The 13,632-nt window shown below is 36.5% G+C and overlaps 1 protein-coding gene across 11 annotated transcripts; it reads left to right on the top strand.

Moving 5' to 3' along the window:
* The first annotated feature begins 1,606 nt into the window (after positions 1-1,606).
* LOC122276325 lies at positions 1,607-12,162 on the top strand. 11 transcript variants are annotated; one of them, XR_006228829.1, is made up of 17 exons: positions 1,607-1,769; positions 2,566-2,644; positions 2,916-3,017; positions 3,123-3,235; positions 3,349-3,614; positions 3,777-4,036; positions 4,405-4,558; positions 6,595-6,704; positions 6,790-6,877; positions 7,932-8,267; positions 8,355-8,429; positions 9,203-9,801; positions 10,420-10,528; positions 10,644-10,823; positions 11,312-11,513; positions 11,806-11,922; positions 12,042-12,162. XR_006228829.1 is itself a non-coding variant. In XM_043085957.1 (17 exons), the coding sequence occupies exons 5-16, from the start codon at positions 3,447-3,449 to the stop codon at positions 11,495-11,497; spliced, it is 2,181 nt and encodes a 726-aa protein (XP_042941891.1). In that variant the 5' UTR covers positions 1,607-1,769; positions 2,566-2,644; positions 2,916-3,017; positions 3,123-3,235; positions 3,349-3,446; the 3' UTR covers positions 11,498-11,513; positions 11,704-12,162. The 11 variants fall into 11 exon arrangements, 9 of the variants coding, with proteins under 9 accessions (XP_042941891.1, XP_042941888.1, XP_042941889.1 ...); XR_006228828.1 differs by having other exon boundaries at positions 11,704-11,922; XM_043085957.1 differs by having other exon boundaries at positions 7,932-7,964; positions 8,049-8,267; positions 11,704-12,162.
* Positions 12,163-13,632: the final 1,470 nt, after the last annotated feature.

The raw sequence follows: 13,632 nt of genomic DNA, 5'->3' as shown, positions 1-13,632 counted from the left end.
TAAAGAGCTTGGAATACATTTCCGTCGAGTTGTTGTTTATCATTTACAGGAAATTCCTTTCCATCTTACTCCCAACAGAGGAGGGAAAAAGTCGTCCGCCAACCACTCATAGCTTTTTTGGTTTTTTCTCTGCTCGGTTGGAATCTAATCACCAAGGGGGCATCTCGGTTCCTCTACTTTTTTTCTTTTTTTCGAGGTTGGGGCCATCTACCTTTTTTTAAATTATACATTTCATTGGGATTAGGTCAACTCTACTCATCCGGCCCGAAATAGTATGAGGAAAAAAACACTGTTTTAAGATAATATAAATTATTTATTTATTGAGGGATAGAGAAGACAGTAATGAGTGAGATTTATGTATGATGTAATGAATGTCACATAAACTAATAATAAATGTTACCAAAAGCAACTGGATTAATGGGTGAAACTATGTCGACCTGGGAAGCAGGACGACGATTGCCACCTCATCATATAATAACAAGTGTTGAATTGCATATTTGGTCGTTGATGGAGATGTATGTCGCGCCAACGATTGCGATGTAACCAGCGACGTCAAGACCTCTAAAGTTTATTGTGTAATATTAATTTTTTTTTTAAAATATTTGTGACAGCAATAAAATGGAATCCAATAACTAATACTGATAGCGCTATATCAGCGTAGTCTGCGTTGGCAGTGGAATAGTGTTGGCTTAAAAATGAGTACAGCAGAGAGGGTTGGAGTAGGCAGAAAACATCATTTCTAATGATAGCAGGGGGAGAGAGGGTCCCTTTAATCTTTTTGAAAACGGGTATGGAGTCTATTGACATTACAATAACGCAAGAATGACCAACAAAAGGCTGTTGAGATTAGAAGCAATGATACTTTTTTGTTTTTATTTGCTTTATGGTTAAAGATAACACGACTACACGTGCTACAATTATGAGCATCCCAAATTGATTCAAGGGCAGAAGCCGGTTGGAGTCTTTACGAGCAAAAGTTATTCATTGTCCTTTATTTTATATTTTGTCACACCGGTTAATTTGATATATATTTAAGTAACGTTAAATAACTTTAATAAAAAAAAATAGCGAAGGTAATTCAAAATAACAAAATTCTAATTCTAAATAAAAACTAACATTCATCTGAATTTAGTTTTCTTCGAGGAAGGCCTCTCAACAGTGCTAAATATTTTGAAACCTTCTCACTTGTATTGGGGTAATTTATAAGGCAATTGTTGCTGTGATATTTATTTTTATGACGTACACCACACTTTATTTTATTTATTTTTAATTGTATTCTTCTTAAATTAATTAATTTATTCTACTTTTTAACCATACACCATATATTTAGTAAGAGAAAAATAAAAAAATTATGTACAGTTTGTGATGTGAGAATGATGAATAGAATTTTTTTTTTTATTCTATTATAAATATCATGTCATTAAAAATAAATATTTATATAAAGATTTTGCGATGAAAAAAAAAAAAAAAAGAAGAGAAGACTGAAGGATAATATTTGATATTGGGCCCTAGGCTCCGAGGACAACTTCGGGCCTAAACAAAAAGGCCCAACTTGAGTGGATCATTCTGTTCGTAAAACCTAATTAAGGGGGCGGGGATGAAAGCAGGGCCATTTGAAGCAAAGTCGGCCCTCGTAAAGAATAAGAGACAGAAGCCGATGCAGCGAGTGTTCGTCAAGCAGCGAGCTCGAGCCGTTTGCGCGTACACCAGCGGTGAATCAAAACCCCAAGTTCACAAGTTGCAGGCAGCAACAAGACTGTTACTCTTAGGTACGTACCCATTTCCAGAAATAAAATAAAATAAAATTTTAAAAAGATAGGAAAAAAAAGAACTATTATCGTGAGCTTTGTGACCGTATCGATCCCGAAAATCTTTGACGGTCATCAATCCACGAGATATTTCTCTTACTTCCTCAAATCATACTTGCAATAATTTCTCATCGTCGATCATTAGAGCAAACGGATAGTAAATTTTGTTTAGATTCTACTTTCAATTAGGGTTTCATTTATCCGTTTAACGAATTCGCTTTAAGATTTGTGTCCACCTGTTAAATTTCGTTAACGGTATTTTTGGAAATCCGAGAGGCGAGGAGTGCTCTTTTTTGACAAAATCGCCAATAATATAAACATTCACATTTTTATTGATCGGTATCAATAAGATAAACATTCACATTAATACAAGCTTGGGATGGGAAAACAATCGGCGTTGCATCGTAACATGATTTACCTCATTCTGACGTTCAAATGACTCTCAATTAATTTCAAGTGACTGGTGATGCACTTAATGCAATAATCTGGACACTGGTTTAACATCAAGTTTCTAGTGACTGGTGCTCTTTTTTCAATTCATTTGTTATCCCAATATACAATAATTTAGACATATTTGTCTCTAAGTTTCAAAGGATATCTTTTGCTTGCGTTCAATGAAGGACAAATCCTTTCTATAAACCTTAGAAACTCGATATTTTGAGTTGTTATGCATATTTTCTTATCACTGTCCCTTATGCTACCCATAACATCCAGGCGACAACGGCTACCCATTACTGTGTTCATTTATCGGACGCAGGTTTGACAGTACTCTGGGGATGAAAGAAAGGAACACTAGTAACACCCTCAAGCGAATTTTAGTGAATTGTGCAGCCCAGGTTTGTTGATGAGCTTTGGATTTGGAAATATGTATCTTTATTTGAACTTGAGAATGTTCATGTAGAAAAATAGTGAGAACATAAAAACGAAATCCTTGTTAAGTTAACTTATAGAAAAGAGCACAGCGTGTAATAGATGTAAATAATAGTTTCTGTGCTTATCTTTCATTTTTGGTTTATTTCCCAAGGCTGATTTATTTAAGTGTTGAAGTATTAGTGGAACATATATATTTTTTTTTGATAAGCAGTGGAACATATTTCTTATTGATAGGCAAAAGACTATGGACGCTGTGTTGCGGACAAGGTTCCAAAAGTTGAGCATGATATGTGTTTGAAAGAATTTCTTGCACTAAAGAGTTGCATGCAGAAAATGGTATTGTAATTTGTTATTGAGGAAAAAAAAAACTTTATAGTGTAACAGCATGAAAAAAACATGTTTGAAAGAAATCTAACTGTCTTTTTCCGCCTTCTTGAATAGCTGCAAGGAAAGGTTTGACTGTGTGATCTGTTCTCTTCACTATATTGAGACATATATTGAAGACCGCTGGCACCATGTGTAAAGTTTGGAGCCAGGAAGCCTGCAGAAAAGAGGTGTTTCATTCATCTATTTCAAAAGAATTAGTATTATTGTTTCTTCTAGGCTGTCATGCTCGATATATGTATTGTTCTGTTCCCCTGATACGATCCTTTCTATTTTTTTACAGTGTACTTAAGAGTATATAATTTCAGTTATTTAAGACTGTTCACACAAGTACTTGCCATACTTTTCCGCCTGGTCAAGGTCAAAAGGTGACTAGGAGAGATGTCTGGGAAAGCATCGAGTTCACAGCCTACTGTCCGTTTGAGTGGATCCGGTGGTCTGTCACATGTTTATATTCAATATCCGCCCTTACGATGCAACATTTCTGGATCAAGGGGTTTATTTTATGATGATGGAAATAAGTTACTACACTCCCCAACATCTGATCGGGTAACAAGAGAAATTGTTATTTTTTAATAAGTGGGTAATAAGAGAAATTGTACTCTTGTACCTGCATCTGAACGATTTGAACTTCATTTTTTTGTATAAAATGAAATTAAAGATTTGAACTAAGTTGGGTATTTGAACATTTTTTTTTTTTTTTTGTAATAGGTCTTCTCATGGAAAACTGTTCCCTTTTCTTCTCTTGCTGACCCTATTTCTGATTTGATAAGTGAGGGACCCATTTTATCTATACGGTATTCTTTAGACGAGAAGTTTATAGCAGTCCAGCGGTCTAATCACGATATACAGTTTTGGCATAGAGAAACTGGGGAAACTTTTAGCCAGAGGTGCAGGTCAGAGTCTGAGAGTATTCTGGGGTTTTTCTGGACGGATTGTCCATTATGTGATATTGTATTTGTAAAGACCAGGTAAGGGAAGCATCTGGATGCTCTATGTGAATATGACGAATAAATGCAGTACTTTGAAATTATTAACTTTTTTATTGGCACCGGGTGTCCGGGAACAGTGTCCCAACTAATCCCAGGGGTACTTTGAAATGATTAACTATCATTTCTATCAGTATGAATTGATATTTGCTGGCTGCTCCTCCCCGCTGCCCAGCCTCTATTCACATCCTGCATTTTCCTTCTTAGTATTTCTTTTATACTGTTTTTTAGGGGTGGTGTTTTGGGTTTTGTGTTTGGGGGGGGGGGGGGGGGGGGGTTGTTTCTAGAAATTTTGGAATTTTTTTGGTTTTATTCTCTCCTTCATGTTGCTAAATAGATTGATATTACAGTGGGCTGGACTTCTTTGCATACAATTCTGAGTCAAAGTTGCTTCATTTGGTGGAGACAAGGAAATTGAACGTTAGTTGGTATGTTTACACGCATGAAAGTCGTTTGGTTCTACTTGCATCTGGAATGCAGTGCAAGACTTTCAATGGATTTCAGGTATGTTCCACCATTGTCGTTATTAGCTTACATCTCCTTTTTAGCCCTTGCTGAGGCATGGCTTGGATAGCTGATATTATGTTTATGTGTTTGGAAGCAGAAATTAAATTGACATGGAACTCTTCATAATTTCATTTCCATTGAAAGTCGATTTTTCATTCCAAAATGTCTCATTCTTTTTTTTTTTTTTATAGATAAAAAGAAATTTATTAAACCACGTAATTAGGCATAGGCCAAGTACACAAGGAGTATACAAGAGAAAACACCTAATTACAAGCTAAGAACTAGATAAAGCAACATAGAAATCATGAAAACAAGTCCCATCCAATACAATAGCCAATGCCCAAACTAATAACGTATGGAAGTAAAAATCTTTAGGTCCCATTTGATTACATAGATGAGATGAGATGAGATGTTTTGAATAGTAATGAATAAAAAATTGTTATAATATAATTTTGTAATACTATTTATCAAAAAAAATATAATTTTGTAATATTAATTTTGTATTGGGATTTGAAAAAGTTAAGTTGTTTATTATATTTTGTATGAGGATTTGAAAAAGTTGTAATGATGAGTTGGGATGAGATGAGATGAGATTTTTTGTTTTGGTTAACCAAGTGGGGCCTTAATCCCTACCAACAAGGGTTATCTATCTTTGAAACAACGACCATTCCTCTCATTCCAAATACACCACATAAGATATAGAGGAACCATCTTCCAAATGGTTGTGTTCTTCTCCAACAAGGCAAGAGATCCACCACCCTCCTAGGCATCACCCAGGCAATACCAATCTTATTAAAAATCTCGTCCCAAAGAACCTTTGCCACTTAGCAACGGAGAAGTAGATGATCCACCGATTTTCCATTCCTTTTACACATGAAGCACCAATCCATAATAATTAGACCAAAACATCTCATTCTTATTGTACTCCAGACCTTGGATTAGTTGGGGAGTCCTTGAGCTGTTCCTCTCCCTCAGTGTGATGCATATGGCTGGTTTATGTTCATTCCTTTTTCTCTCGGTGTGCAACATTTGAGTTATCAATCTCATACAGTATAATGATGTTAGTTTAGGGTTTGGTGTTTCATCTTCTTTCACGATGAAGCCTCATGGATAGGGGTGTAAATCAGTCTGGGGGGAATTTTTGGTCCATCATTTTCTTCGGACCAGACCGGACCGGACTGAACATCCATAGGGACCGGTAGTTATAGGTTAGGTTTGGTCCGTCCGTTCGGCCCAACCCAATCATTATTATTTCTTATTTTCTTATTTTTTTCAAATAAATTAATAAAAAATTACAAAATATATATTACTAAATAAATTACTAAATTAAAATTAAGGGAATTATTAATGTGGATTATGTAATTAATTCATTAAAAAAAATATTTTATATGGTCAATGATAATAAATTAGATGCAAATTACATCATTAAATTATATAATTACTATATAAAATAATATATTATATTATTAAAAATATATTTAAAATATATATAGAAGTTCGGTCTAGTCTGGTCCAAAATTTATAGACCTAGGGACCAGACCGAATTTTTTCAGTCCATGATATATGGGACCGAGACTGATTGGTCTGGAGTTTGGTCTAGTCCGGTCCGGTCGGTTTTTTGGTGTGGACCAAACTCCTTACACCCCTACTCATGGATTATTATTATTATTATTATTATTATTTATTTCAAATAGCTGTCTTCTACTTGCAGATTTTACTTTTATAAGCAAAATACTCTAATGGTAGAACGTTTCCTGTTTTCTGTTCAGTTGGTGCAGTTATGTGCACTCAAGTTCTTGCAACAATGAATACCTTTGTTTGTCTGCTTTTTTCTGAAAAACAGTGTAAATGGTTGGTTGGAAATACGGGTCTAGAACAGAATATTTTCATTATTCCATGATCCATATATGAATGAAGTTTCTTTGGTGTTCCTTGACGTGCATATGTCATTTAACATGGCTACTGATAAGAGCTGCTTGGCTGTCCTTTAGCATCTCCTATTGTCTGACACAGTTGCAATTTTTTCTGCGTAGCTTTCATCCATGGGGATTATTCGTTTACCAAGGTTTGAGATGGCAATGGCTAAACCTGAAGCTGACAGTAAGCCTGTCCTAGCTGCTGAAGATATCTTTATCATCACTGTGTAGGTGCCTATTGTTTAGTTTCTCCTGCTCGTATATTTAAATTGTTTCCAAGGTCATACATTTAATACCTGTCACTTTTTACAGTTATGGTAGAATATACTGCGTGCAAGTTGATAGGGTTGCAATGCTCCTCCACTTGTATAGGTTTTATCGTGATGCTGTTGTACAACAGGTAGCTTTTGCACAAAATTCTTTCTTTTCCAATGCTTTTATTTGCCCTAAAATATCTGCTGGTGGCAGACTGGAGGATTAGTTCAAAGAATTTGCATGTCTTTAGTCCACAAAATCAGGTAATATTAAATATCTAGTTATGAAAACAAAACTTAGGATGTTACTCTTTACTACAGTTTCCAAATGATAGAGATGAATATACGAGACTTACGAGTGTATCATGTAATAGGATATATAGCTGTTGGCATCTTGAGAATAACCTTAACCTGATCTCACTTTTAAGGAACTTATCATTTCTAAAATAAGAAATTGAAAATTGAAAATTATTTGTTTTATTTATTGTCTGTCTATTAGATGCCTAGCTTATTTAAAATAAAAAATAAAAAAGCTAGGGTGAAAGCCTTCCTCCTACCAAGAGAGATTTCTTTAACTGGTGGGGAAAAAGGACCGAATATTGTTGTGCATAATCCAAAGTGAAGCAGAGAGCTATCCTTTTTTTTCAATGACTGATGTGATCTTGTCTGTCGTATGCTGTTTTCATGTGCATGTTGTATGTGTTGACTACACACTCTAATTGCACTTAGTTTCTTCTTTTATATAATGTCTTTCCATTTGCAATTTTAGTTTCTTCTTGCTCTCTCTCTCTCTCTCTCTCTCTCTCTCTCTCTCTCTCTCTCTCTCTCTCTCTCTCTCTCTCTCTATATATATATATATATACACACACACACACCAAACTCCAGTGGTCTTCTCTTGTATACTACTAGCATACTTCAGTTCCCCCCCCCCCCCCCCCCAAAAAAAAAAAAAAAAACAAGGCCAGGAATCTCAGCTTGAAGAGCACAAATTGTTATTTCTGGTTTTCCTTAATCTCTTCTTGTTGCAGCTTTTAATCTCATCGTTGTCAGATCAAACACAGATGTGGGAGAATTTTATTTGGTGCATGTATTATAACTTACACATTTATGCGTCTTCTGGACCACAAATGATTTCGTAATTAGACATTACTCTTAGTGTAGTGTTGACTCTACTTACAAATTGATGTTGATTATCTGCAGGGTTCTTTACCTATTTATTCAAGCCGGATTTCTGTGAGTGTGGTTGATAATGTACTGCTTGTTCACCAAGTTGATGCAAAGGTCGTTATACTGTATGACATATTTGCAGATTCTCAGGCACCCATATCTGCCCCACTTCCTCTATTATTGAGGGATCTCCGCAGATATAATTCTTCTGCTTCTCAATCTGGTAGGGAAGATTGCGAAAGTTCAGAGGCTAATATTGTAAGTGAAAATGAAGCCACCATCTATGGAGATGACTGGACTTTCCTTGTTCCCGACCTCATATGCGATGCTGCAAACAAGATTCTGTGGAAGATTCATTTAGATTTGGAGGTAAGTTGTCTATTCTATTTTCTTTTTATCATTTTTTAATAATACGATATTCTTCCCGTGAATGTGTAATATTCTATTTCTTTGCAGGCAATTTCTGCCAGCAGCTCAGAAATGCCTTCAGTACTAGAATTCTTGCAGCGGCGGAAGTTGGAAGTCAAAAAGGTAGTACTCTTTATGCAGTTTTGCTTTGCTCAGCATGATAGAGTTAGAACCTTTCTTTCACGTTCTCCTTTACATGATTGTTTATGGGGCATATATACAGCACATTGCAAAGAGTTCTTCTAATTGCAAGCCAACGCACTATTCACACCGTTGACATGGCAAGATTTGATTTGCAACATTCAAAATTTTAATTTTCTCTTGCAAATCAAATTATGCCATATCATTGGTGTGGAAGGTGTGTCCTCCACATTGGCTTGTAAATAGAATTTTTTTCATTTCAAATAATTCATTCCTTATTCAGTAATTACAAACGCATACCTCATTTTGGAGCATCTTGAACCCTCAGCTACATTCAATTTTTCAATTTATTGCTCTTCTTATTAAACTATAAATGCATGGCTATCATTAGAAATAAAGCCAAGAGCCCAACTAAAATGCAGTGGTCCTCATGTATGTAATAAAAGATTGCCCTGTTCGGATAGTGAGAGTGTTTCCTCTCATCATTACAACTTTCTCAAATTTTCACACAAAATATAATGAACAATTCAAATTTTTCAAATCTCAAAACAATAATAATATTAAAAAACAATATTCTAACAATATTTTAATCAACTTACCATCTCATCTCATCTCATCTCACTATCCAAACCCCTAAATATGCCGTTGTTTGAAATTGTACAATTATCCTTATGCCTTCCAATTTTTTCTGCCCATCTCTATTTAAGATTACTTGATGAACTAGCCGTAATTCTACTCCACTTCTGCTGCTTCAGGCTAAGCAATTGTGTTTGGCAATGGCACGCACTGTTATTCTCGAACGCAGACCTGTGGCAATGGTTGCCAGGGCTATGGATGTTTTAGTTACCTCTTACTCCCACTCTATCAAAATGGGAAGCTATCTCAAGGGAATCAAATCTGAGAAGGCATTACCTTCTACTGCAACATATGTTGGTAGTCCTAGTTCTGCAGCTGACACAACTGCCAGTAGGATGGGGGTACTTGGGAGGTCTGCTAAGCATGAATCTGCTGCTAGTGCGGATAGTGAGCACTTTAATAGAACTTCAACCTTTTCAACTTCAGACACTGAGGAGAATGCCAGCTTTGAACCACCAAAGACCAATCCAAGTGATATTCAGTCTGTTGACAGTAGAATGGATGTGGGCGCTAATGTTCAGACATCATCTTCCCAACATCATCTTCTTGGAGCAAGTAACACCCCATTGGATGCTAACGTTTCCGAGCAGCAGGAGGAGCTTACTTCACCGGCAATTGCACCTGATGAGATGTATGGTTTTGTGTTTACTCCTGTTGAGGAGGAGATGGTGGGAGATCCTTCGTACTTGGTTGCCATCATTGTCGAGTTCCTCCACAGGTATGCTTTATTCTATGACTTTGCTCTACAAGCAGAGCCTTGATGGTTTTATTTTTGCAGTCTGAGCTCTTCTTCATTGCATCATTGTGATCTTATGGATTTTTGAGGAACTCAACTTTTACCAGGAGTTAGTTGATCATTAATAGAGGGCTGATGCTGCTCTGTTGTAGTTTGTTGTGAGCCACTCACATTGATACGACGGCCTCATCCATGCCCAAATTTTACAAAAATGTGTAATAAGCTCAAGAAAAACTCCCATCAAATATTATTTGCAAGTTAAACATTACAATAGTACCCAATTTATGGCAGAAAAGCTTGTGATTCCTTTCTGGACCTGGCTGAAAATGTAATCAAGCTATTATAAGCTGCCTTGCTTCTACCTGATGGGCTAGGAAATTAGTCCAAGACCTGGATTACTGATCTCTGTATTATTAGGCTACCTTGGCTGGATGAGTGCCTGAAAGTGATAATCTAATTAAGGACTAAACGGTTGTACGCACATGCTCACACGGGCACACGCACGCGTGCACACACACACACACACCTATTCTGTTACTCGTACCTATTTTCATTTCTCTCTTCTTGTCCCATGAATCCTTCTTGTATTTACTTTTGCAGTGCGAACTCAGAAAAGATTAAAGTGCATCCAAATCTTTATGTTCTGACCATACAACTGCTAGCACGCAATGAGAGATACACAGAACTTGGACTGTTTGTCATAAACAAGGTATCCACACTCTTTCCATCTATAAGTGTGTGTGGGGCTGTGAAGTAATGGAAGGCGGTCTATGCTTTATTTGTATTGTGGTTTGATGCTAACAGAGGAAGCTGTTTTGTCACAGATTCTTGAACCTTCTAAAGAAGTCGCATTGCAACTCCTTGAGTCCGGTCGTCAGAATATCCAAACCAGGAAGCTGGGTCTGGATATGCTAAGGCAGCTTTCTTTGCATCATGACTATGTGTTGTTTTTAGTGCAAGATGGTTATTATCTTGAAGCTTTACGTTATGCTAGGAAGTATAAGGTAATACCTACTTTGCCAATTTCATTTAAAAAAAGGAGAAAAAAGGTTTTCATTCAAGTTTTTTTCAATAGCTGATTTTTTTTTTTCTCCTGTTAATTTATCAGTCTGTTGTTGAAAATCTGATTAGATGGATAGCCTGTGTTTGGTAATATAAAGAACTTGATTTCATAAAACTCTTGTTGGGAGCTTTATAAAATCTGAAGAACAGAAGAGTGTGTCTTTATTGCCCAATTCCTTTCTTCATCTGTGATTCTGGTTTATAGAAACTGCATTTTGCCATGCTTTGCTAAATTTTTTGGGATCTGCTATTTGTTGGGAAGATGGTTTTGATTTTCCTTTTTGAAATTTTAAGGCCAACGAGATGCCTCATCCAAAGGGGGGTAATTTTTTCACCTGCCCAATCCTTTTACTGATGGAATTTCCGTTGTATATAAAGGGTCTTCATTGTATTTAAAATTCTGCCCTTTTATTGTCTTTTGTATTTTCAGGTCAATACTGTCCGGCCTTCATTGTTTCTTGAAGCAGCATATGCTTCCAATGACTCTCAACGTCTAGCTGCAGTTCTGAGGTTCTTTTCAGATTTTATTCCCGGCTTCCAAAACACTTCAGATCACAATACCTATTATCGCATTCTCAATGAGATGAGCTCCTCAATTGCTGGTCATTGTTTCTGAAGTGCTTTATGTGCTGGTAAGTGTTTAAGGACTCTTGGCAAGAACATCTCTGATATGTGAACTTTTACAACTGTAAAAAATATGAAAAGCTACAATTTGGTCAAGTAAGGTTTCTTTTTGAAAGACCCTCCTATGAAAGTCACCAGCCCCTGAAAACATACAAGATGGTTCACTTTCATGAGTGATTTAACACTTACTTTTTTCAGATGTTCGATTAAACTCAGTTGAATGGTTCGTGACTCACTGATTGTCTTTCCTCCTAATCATATGTTAAAGTGCGTTTTCTGGCAATGGCTTGTGGATTACAGCGGATTCCAGCACTGGATGAAAGAAATTCCTCATCAAATTATTTTCCATAGACAAGGCACAACTTGTTTCGCATTAAATACTGGCAATTCCTGGAGACATATTTTTGAATTTTTGAGGTGAATATTCACTCTTACTTAACCATTACCTCACTCTCCTTTTTCTACCCTTCAAGGTACAAATTAAGGTCCAAAGACAACTTGTAACTTCTTTACTTTGTTTTTCTACCCCTGCAAAGTTTGGTGGATCTAGACGAAGGATTTAAATTCTGAAGGTACTTTACAGATATGACAAGTAATCACGTTGTACCACCATCATGGCAATGAATTCTAATATTACAGCAGTGTTTTGTTAAGGAATTGACGTTGGTGATCACCCTGTGCCGAGCTATGAATGCTCGAGGGAGCAGTCTCTGATAATGATGAAGTTAGTTGAAGGGTAAAATTGGCCTAGGACACAAAGGTAGATCTTGGCTTAAGGTTTGATCATCATCCGAATTATCAGGAAAAGAAAGTCAAATGCGATGATTAATTATATGGTTAATCCCTGCCTGCAGAGCTTCCATGCATTTTTAGGTCCCTCGATACATGGCGCTTTGCGGCTATTGGGTGGTCTCGTCCAGCCTAAGCCCCAAGAAACTGTGCCTGTAATAGGGACAACTAAAGTTCTAGAAATGCATGCGCGTGCACCAACACAATGATAACAAAATGTGTTGCAAATTCAGCCCTCGTGAACAATATAGGTAACTCTGGCCCTTTTTAGTTCATATATATACCATCTCAAATGAAACACTAGACTCTCCTGGCCCGGTTTAGTTGGCTTCAGTCACTAAGTTGTTGATCCACTTAAAAATCAATTGATATTAAGAAAGACAATTAAAATTTTATCCTACATGCATGTTTTTAGATGGCCGTGACTTACGGCTTATTCCAAATGTCAAAGTACCGTCAGTTGTTAATCATTTAAAACCAATGAACTTTAGGGAAAATGCATAAAAATCTTTTGCTGTATTCCATATCGTACCATATAAGGTTTTTAGAACAATGATAAGAAGCCGTAATATTGTGGATGCTCTTAACAACTTGCATCCTGACGTCTGGTATAGATCAATAGCCAGAATTAGCAGAATTCCAGCTGTGGATACCAAGGTTTTTTTATTCTCTCTTTTGATGCTATTATTACTAATTTCACTCTTCGCTTGAGACAGAAATCCTTTCCCAAAAAAAGTGCAATAATTTTTATCTGGACCCATTCCGGATATATGTTGCAGGGTTTTTGTGACAACATGAACCAATGTTCATGTATTGGTTAGGATTTCCAATCAAAATGACTTGATATAGATCATCTCAGGAAACTCCAAGATGCCAATAATAGCTAATAATGATGGAATTGCCCAACTAAATGACATCAGTATCAAGAACCCATAGCCTGGTCGGGGAAGAAAACGGGACCCAATCGGCCTTCTTGGCCTGGAGATAATTGATGGGAGTGATTCTTTAGGTAACGAACAGGCGGCATGACATGATGGCAGTTGAGGTAATGCAACTTTGATATCTGCCCACGTTTGTACCCACCCTTTTCTTTTTCTTTTCATAAAGATAACAAGGATATCTAGGAAACTGTTCTCGAACATGAGACTACTACTACGAGAAACAAAATTATTATGTTGGTGTTTCTATAACTAGTTATAGTGTACTTGATTAGGTTTTCTTATAACTCGTATGTATATATAAATATAAATATTGGGTGTCTCTCGTCCGTTTCCATCAACTAGGCAGTGCCCACAAATGGGGCCGGGTAGTGCAGTGCTAAACATTGGAGGAAAAGTC

Source organism: Carya illinoinensis, chromosome 9, assembly GCF_018687715.1.
Source record: "Carya illinoinensis cultivar Pawnee chromosome 9, C.illinoinensisPawnee_v1, whole genome shotgun sequence".
NCBI lineage: Eukaryota > Viridiplantae > Streptophyta > Magnoliopsida > Fagales > Juglandaceae > Carya > Carya illinoinensis.
Note: the sequence above shows the minus strand (reverse complement) of the source record. Positions and strands in the feature narration are given on the sequence as shown.